The sequence below is a fragment of the Scophthalmus maximus genome, chromosome 7 (genome assembly GCF_022379125.1).
Source record: "Scophthalmus maximus strain ysfricsl-2021 chromosome 7, ASM2237912v1, whole genome shotgun sequence".
NCBI lineage: Eukaryota > Metazoa > Chordata > Actinopteri > Pleuronectiformes > Scophthalmidae > Scophthalmus > Scophthalmus maximus.
Genome location: NC_061521.1, coordinates 21701779 through 21710000, shown reverse-complemented (window position 1 = coordinate 21710000; position 8222 = coordinate 21701779). Strand labels below are relative to the sequence as shown.

The window sequence follows — 8222 nt, the reverse complement described above, 5'->3', positions numbered from 1 at the left end:
TACAAGAACTTGATTATTTCGGCCACTTGGGGGCACAACTAACGTTAAACATATAGCTAAATTATCACCTTATAAAAGCAAAAAAAGTGACATGTTAACTGGTCTTACAATGTAGTTAGTAACTGCTCAGTACCCGCAGACTAGCCACATCATTTCCGCATCACAACCACTGCTTTGATTTTCACTCGTCGTTCCAGACATTCCATCTGTTTGGCAGCAGAGCGATTTTCTCAGTTAGATCATCTCCCACAACAGAGAGGAAATTCATGGCTAATCCAGTCATGAATTGGATTAGCCATGAAGTGGCTAATCCAATTCATGACTGGAGATACACGCACGTCCTTGGCCGTGTGAAAGACACACGCGGCGCCAAGGACGTGCGTGTATCTTTCACACGGCCGACAAAGAAAAAAAACAGATATAGTCAATTTTAAAAAATTTTCCTTATAGTTTCATCATCTTCCATCTGGAATCATGTTTCTGTCCACCTTGGGAATGTAGATTTAGTAATCGCTCTCCTTTTTGTTCTGTTTTGGTCTCTACCAACTAAAAGAAAGAAAATGACTCACCAACTTAAAAACATCAGTTCAGTTGAGTTTGCTCAACTTTAAATGATCATTATTACTGTCTTAACTTGTTACTTTTTAGTGGAGAAAACTTTCTCATTCAATTCATTCACGTGCTACCAATTACTTTATTATATATGCTTTTCCATTGCATCAAAACAGTTGCGGGTCTTAAAACCAAACCAATGAGCTTAAAAAGCTCCATAGAGCGAAAGGGGACTCGTGCATGGGATCAATATTGATATATTTTACAATGCACTATATCTAATTAAGAGATAATTTCTTTAAATAGATGGCATATCAGATTTAGAAGAGTTAAATGTAAAACAAATATTCATCAAAACAATCTTAGAGCTACAGACACATTTTAGAAGAGACCTTTGGAGGTACCACTATAAAAAGAACTCCTCTTAACACAAATAATGACCTCAAAGAGACGCAACTCGAAACTCTCATTATTTGCAGTAATATGCAAATAACTTGTGCAAGCTCTGAGTGTGAGAGAGACAGACATTGTTTCCCCCCGTCCCTCCGTTGTGCAAAGGGCGCGCGAACCCGCCTCACGAATAACAATCCGCCCAACCCAGCTCGCGGCTGCCAGAACAAATTAATTTGTGTCTAAAATAGACACACATACAGTGTGTGTGATACCGCAGTCGGTGCCAGACATTTGCTTTAATTTTTCCGGGTGGTGTCAGTGGGGAGCGTTTCGGCGAGCCTGCCAAATAAACAGCACCCTTTTAATGATCATGTCAACCCACAGGCTGATTATCTAATTACCGATCTGGGTGCACACAAAAAAAGCATCCATTTCTCCGTCCCTCTCCCTCTGTGGGACACCCCGACACGCCGGATGAATTCCTGGAGAATCGGGGGAAGTTCACCCCCACACAACTGAAAGGATTGCGTCAAAGGGGGGAGCGGTGGTGAAATTGTATTTCTGCAGAAGTGTTGTGTCCGTGACAAACAAGCATAGCCGCAAACGTTATTGGATTCACGACTGATGGCTGCATGCCAGCATTCACAAAGGCATGTGACATCACCAAGGGCTTCGCTCATTGTGGGATTTATTGGGTTTTCCCTGTAATATTGTAATATTGACCTCACTGTGTAAAGTGCCGTGAGACAATGCATGTTGTGATATGGCGCAATACAAATCAAATTGAATTGAATTGAATTGAATTAAACCGGAGACAGAAAGTGACAAGAAACATTTTTCCCACGTTGAACTTCGCCAGAGTAATTGTTGAGAGCGGGTTGAGGAATGAACCTTGGGGCGCAGTACCTGATCAGATCACATCCTGTGCGGCTCAAAGTAATGGGTTCAAATTTGTGCACTCATGCAATGTTCTATGATTAAAATGTCCTCAAACTGCCGCTCCTGTAATGTTGCTCTCTGCCGTAGAACTGATCAGACCAGACAGTTTAACGGCGCAGCATTGCTGACTTTGCAGCAGAGAGAGCAGAGAGAGAAGTGGAATCAATTTGGAAACTCGATCGCACGGCAAAGCAAACACAGTGTAAGAGAAAACATGAGGGAACAAATGTTTGGCCCCAGAGCAGCTGTGCTTCTTGCTGTAATATCTCCCATGTGTACACAACCCCCCCAAAAAAACAATGAATGCTGCGCCACGGAACTTGTGATATTTGATACCGGTTGTGTGAAAAAATGAATAAACCCTGGACATGAAACAGAATCGATAAAGAGCTGCAGCTCGATAAAAAAAATACATATTTTAACGCAGATGCCATGAACATGCAAGAGCTGTGTGTGTGTGTGTGTGTGTGTGTGTGTGTGTGTGTGTGTGTGTGTGTGTGTGTGTGTGTGTACTTTATGGAGCCAAAGCAGCTGAAGTGTGTGAAGTGTGTCTTTTGCTTGGCTCGGGGTCCCGTGGCCGATACTTTCTCCCTCCGAGACCCTGCTAGGGGAAGTGTGTGTTCCCACGGTGAATCACCTTCACCGATCCAGGTCAAGATGTCAGCAGGCAGGCAGGCATACTAAAAGCAGAACAGTTTGTGTCTTTGCTGATGCTGCCCCCAGACGGGGGGAAAAGTGCAATCTGGACAGATCGGCCACAGTATTAAAACCACTTATCGGTTTAAATGATAAGTGTGTAGTGGAGTTTCTTGTTGCCGGGAGCCAAATGAGAAGTTTGATTTCTCAGTAAGTGGAATAGTGGACATGAATTAGATGTGAGCCAATGACACACTGGAGCCTGCAGCAAACTTGTTATGGACCCGGAACCTCTGCTGATGGGATTAATAAGGTCAGGTTGAAACCAACCGACACACTCAACATTTGTCTCTTTTTTCTTTGTCCCTCAGGACTACGAGTACCCCAACCACCCCCAGTCCACACAGCAGCAGAAGAATGACCGGTGCCCGCCCCCGCCCCAGATGCTGCCCGAGCGGGCCTGCGAGGTGCCCGGCTGCCGCTCGGACTCGGAGTGCGAGCGCCACAAACGCTGCTGCTACAACGGCTGCATCTACGCCTGCCTGGAGTCCGTTCAGCCGCCGCCAGGTCAGCGGGAGCAACGGACAAAAGCGCTACACGCAGAGCGGCGTTTGTGTATTAAATCTGGAGTGGCTATGGAGAAGATGGGCCCGTAGACAAAAGGTTTTTTGTGCACAGGCCTGAACATAAGCTGTAAAGATAAGTCAGTCATAACTCTGGTCTTTGAGAGAGAAATCGTTACAGCTTACAACGAAAAGGGTATAAGAGATGCTCAAGTCACGGAAGCACAGATATGGTAGAAATATGTTGTGTTTTTTTTTACATAAAACGGAAACATAAGGCCTTTAGTAGAACAGTGCTTTTTGCCATAGTCCGAACCAGTCTGAACCAATTCTGTGTCCAACAGCTGATGCTGTGATGTGGGGATCCTGAAATTGGTTTGCGCACACAGAATCAAAAGGTCGGCTTTGTCAAGAGGTCAAATTACTGTGGAGCAGAGAATGCGTTCAGTGTATTTGTTTGTTTCTGTGTGTTCTGAACAGTGCTGGACTGGCTGGTGCAGCCCAAGCCTCGCTGGTTGGGCGGTAACGGCTGGCTGCTAGACGGCCCCGAAGAGGTTCTGCAAGGTGAGAACTCGTCCCTCAGCCCGTGTCAACCGAGGTCACAGAAAAACACTTAAGAAAACTCCTGACGGTTCACTTGCATGACCTAGGCGATTCTCGGAAACTCAAACCACAAGTGCATCTCAGCCCTCACCTAATGAGCTGTCAGCAGTCCGTCGAGTACAGTCCTTCACTTGTTTGGGTTTGGGCTGTGTTTGGTCTCATTCATCTCCCAGGAGTTGTGTTTTCAGCCCAATTAGAAGCTTTCAGAAATGAAAAGCATCTTGGTGTCCATGCTTTTGACCCAAAACAAGAAATGCTTGCTTTTTGGCACATGCCTTCACAATCATCAATCATTCAGTGAAGGATGCAACCAACCCACTGTGTTTCTTCAGTGAATGGCAAATGAACAACAACAACAACAACAACAACATGTGTGTACGTCACATCTGTGATTTCCTCTAATGCGCAATACTGTACGCGTTCTGCCCGCCAGCGGAGGCCTGCAGCACGACGGAGGATGGCGACGAGCCTCTCCACTGCCCCACAGGCTACGAGTGCCACATCATCAACCCAGGGAACCCCGCCGCCGGCATCCCAAACCGGGGACAGTGCATCAAGCAACGTGGGAACTCCGGTCAGCGCTTTAACACACATCGTCATCCTTCTTTCCCGATTTCCTTTTTCTGCAACCGACCTCCAGTCCATCTGATTTATTGGCACTATACTCTCCAAATGAACATAAAGCACCGGGGGGGGATAGGAACAGGAGGCTGGGCCAGGCCAGCATCTGTCTGGAGTCTGGCCTGGTTCCACTATTTATTAGATCTTGCGGTCACCGACCACCGACCGCAAGATGCACGTTTTATCTGTGGCAGGAGCTGCAGAAGAAATCAACCTACGATTGAATTGTTTTTCTAACAGATTTGGTCCTTTGATTTGCAGACGGTCGTGGCTTGAGGCACAAATACTACAAGGACTACAAGGACTATTTAGGTAAGTGAGGTAATGCGAACAACTTCCAAACGCTACACTGAGGACACAGGAATAACGCCGACCTGCCTGATGTGATGATGGTTCTTTTCCTTCCGTGTCACCGACAGGAACCCCTTCTAACAATGCAGTCGGCTACGAAAAAAATCAACACAAGCACCTGGGATGAAGTACGTTTTCAGCCAGTTTGAACCATCATGTCGATCCTTTGTCGCCCTTTGGACAAAACCTTATACTTTTTCTCTTTTTCTTTCTCTATCTGCTCTCAGATCAACCGTGACCTCAGCCTCAGCTGCGACCAGAACACAACCTCAGACATCAGCCCGGTCATCTCCGATCTGCCTCTCGTCTCAACCCTGAACCAGGAGCAGGTCTCGCCTTTTTCATTTCACAGCTGCTACCTCCTCTTTGCAAAGCCCCCCCCCCATTGTATTTTGCGGCCTCTCTGTTCTCCTGTCTCCGACGCACCTACACGTACACAGCCAAAGACAAAATAAGGGCTTCTTTTGTGTGTGTGTGTGTCTCTCTGTCTTAATATATGTGAAAGGAAGGAGCAGACGGTGTTGGTGGTGTCGGAGAGGAAGAGAGAGCAGGCTGTGCACCAAAGCTGTTTCGTTTCTTCATAAATCTCTTAAGGGTGTTTCTGCACACGCCTCTCCCTCCGTGTACCGCTCGTTCTTATTCTCACACATGGACAAACTCTCTAACCTGGTCAGCAGAGAAAATCAATACCACATGCTCCAGTTTTTCCCTCTCCGAAAGCACGCCATCCAGATTCCTGCGAATCTGCAAGGCTTTATAGACAAATAGAAGAAATCCCCAGCAGCAACTGGCCGCATCTTTGGATAGTAAAAAATCCCACGTGTGAAATAAAATTCAATCTAATTATAAGAATAAATGCCATATGAGTGTGTGGATTGTGTCAGTTATGAAGGATTTGGATAGGAGAAAAAATAAAGCTGTGGTTTCGGTTTTTAGACACCAGATGCTGAGATGTGAAATCGCTGCTGTGATAAGCGAAACTGTAGTTCATTTTAAGAGAACGATTTGAGCCTAATCCACATTTAAACCGATACTTCACGTGTGAGCGAGGAAACCTTGAAGAGCCTGTAAACGCCGCCGCCTTCCGCAGAGGGCGGGAGTTTGACGAGGAAAAGATAGATTCAAATAATTCACTGAAACGTGAGTCATGTAACAAATATCATATGATTATATAAGCCATTCATCATTTGCGTGTCATCTGGTGACAAATGTGGCTTATCTGACAGACAAAATGATTCAGGCTGCCTTTTTATTTTAAATTATCACGACGCCAAATGTCGCCGTACAAGCATAACCACAGAAAGGGCTCTTGCACAGAGCAGATTTTTTAAAAACTGCTCGGAGGATCTGTGTTACTCTCAAACGTTAACCTGCTTCGGTGCTTCGTCTCTGTTTTCATTTGAAATGGTGCTCACCTTCCTTGCTGCCTCTAAATAACAGAAGAATAAGCTGAGGGCGCGTAAAACAAAAGCTGAAACCATTCTCCAAAGTGTGCAGAACTAAAGTAATGTCTGAATGTCGCCGCCTACCTGGTGCTGTAATGCTGCCTTGTTTGTTCTGAATAAACAACTTTTGTTGACCTCGTTCTTGAGTTTTGTGGGAATTTACAGATTACGGACGAGCCGAATACCTGGTGTTCCGTTTGGGTCCAGTTGCTGCAGCTTCTAGAATGCGGCCGAGACACATCGCAGAGTCCCTGTGACAGTTGCAGGATTTCCCCAGACGAAACTAATATGTAGGCGTTTGCACAATTGAATGTACCATGTAATGACTTCCAGCCTTTGTCATAGAGGCATAGAAAATAGAAAATAACATGTTAGCAACATGCAGGTATTAGGTATCAGAAATAAACTTCACACGTGACAAATAGAAGCAGTTTTGCTCAGTGAAATGAGTTCCTCCTCGGTTCCACTTGGAACAAAGCTGGGCGACACAGCTGGCTCCACACCTGGAGCTGATCGTGAAAGGAAAGTGAAGCAGATCCGTGTTGTTATAAATAGTTTCAGCTGTTTTTCCTTTGTCCTTTTTTTTTGGTATTTCCTTTTTTCTTTTGTGGAGCTGCTGCTTTGTTGTATTTAATTATATCACATGAGTTACACATGTTAAAACTTGTTCAATCGCTGCTGTGATCCAATATGCTCAGGACCTGGACAACACTGCCCTCTACTGGGCAAACACAGACATTTCTGTTTCGTGCCACATCGAGGTGAAATTTGAACAAATATCAATAAAGAACCGTTAAACACAACGGATAAGGGGCAAGCTAATAACTGTTGTCTTCAATGGTTTATGATCATCCACATTTGATGAGTAAATGTACTAGAATGAATACTACTACCGCCCAGTTCCCAATACCAATCTTTTGTATGTTATTGGAATGTTGTATGTATGTTTAATTTTTGTCTTTTCTGCAGTGAGAGCTTAAAGTTCACTCCACTACATTTATCTGGACAAGATGTATTGTATAGTGTTTCTCAAGCAATGCCGACAAAGGAAAGGCACCATAGTTAGTATATAAATAAATAAAATAATTAAATACATTTTATTTATAGTGCCCTTTTCATCAAAAGATCTCAAAGGGCTACAGGTTAAAAGCAGTTTTGTTAAAAATAAAAATAAAAAGTAAAAGGTATTTTTTTTTAAAAATCTAAGAGGGGAAAACAAAAGTTTTGCTAAAAAGAAATGTCTTAAGACCTTTTTTATTCATTGTGTATTGTACAGACAATACACAATATGCACCATGTAAGTGGTGCAAAGAACAGTAGTGTGCATCACTTACAGGAATTAGTGATGTATGAGTATTTGTCAATACAGTGTTTGCAGATGTGAAGCAGTGTGTAATCTGTAGAAACAAGATGGCCTTGTAGAGGATGCACAGCAATATAAGATAAGCTAAGATCAGATAAGATAAAAAAAATAAGAAATACTAAATCAGAAAACATGCAAGCACAAGGAAATATAAAGGAGCGTATAAATAATACATAGTAGCAATATAAACATATGGATAGCACATAGAAATTGTACAGACAAATGAGTGTTACACAGCTATCTATGCTCCAGGCCCCTTTTGCAGGCCCCAAATTAAAAGAGTATATCTCCGCAACTAAAAGGGCTATATGAATAATCTTGGTATCTATATAAAGATAACACTTGTGAGATTTCCGCAGAGGTGAAAAATCAAGTATATATGTTATTGGGTCAGAGTAAATGAAGATACACAACATAAATTAAAGATTTTATGTCTACCTGAAAAGTGAATATCTGCTATGTAATAATGCAGATGAAGCCTATTCCTTGTGCTGATAACGTGAATCAGGGCAAAGTTCCATGTGAGGTTTCTTCATGCAAAACTCATTTAATTTCCACTGCATGTCTCTTTAAGTGTGTATTACATCTAATTGGACTGGTTTAATGAAGACGTGTGAGCATCTGTTCTCCATAAACGATCTTTTTAGTGTGACGTAATGTTGTCAGACCTTCGAACAGACTCAGCCTGTATCCAGCAGCGCATTGGTCAAGCTGGGTGATTGACACGTCAGTAGAACCGTCAGAGCCAGTAGAATC

The 8222-nt window shown here is 43.6% G+C and overlaps 1 protein-coding gene across 2 annotated transcripts in view; it reads left to right on the top strand.

Annotated features, from left to right (window-relative positions):
• Positions 1-6237, top strand: part of wfdc1 (WAP four-disulfide core domain 1) — a 13437-nt gene extending 7200 nt beyond the window's left edge. The window contains exons 2-7 of one of the 2 annotated variants that reach the window (XR_004794943.2): positions 2892-3087; positions 3564-3647; positions 4120-4260; positions 4569-4628; positions 4727-4786; positions 4886-6237. Coding sequence is in view for 1 of the 2 variants with exons in the window: in XM_035643346.2 (XP_035499239.1) it covers positions 2892-3087; positions 3564-3647; positions 4120-4260; positions 4569-4619; positions 4727-4785 (531 nt within the window). In the remaining variant the exon portion in view is untranslated. The remainder of the gene's footprint in view (positions 1-2891; positions 3088-3563; positions 3648-4119; positions 4261-4568; positions 4629-4726; positions 4787-4885) is intronic. The other variant, XM_035643346.2, reaches the window with a different exon arrangement.
• The last annotated feature ends 1985 nt before the right edge of the window (positions 6238-8222 follow it).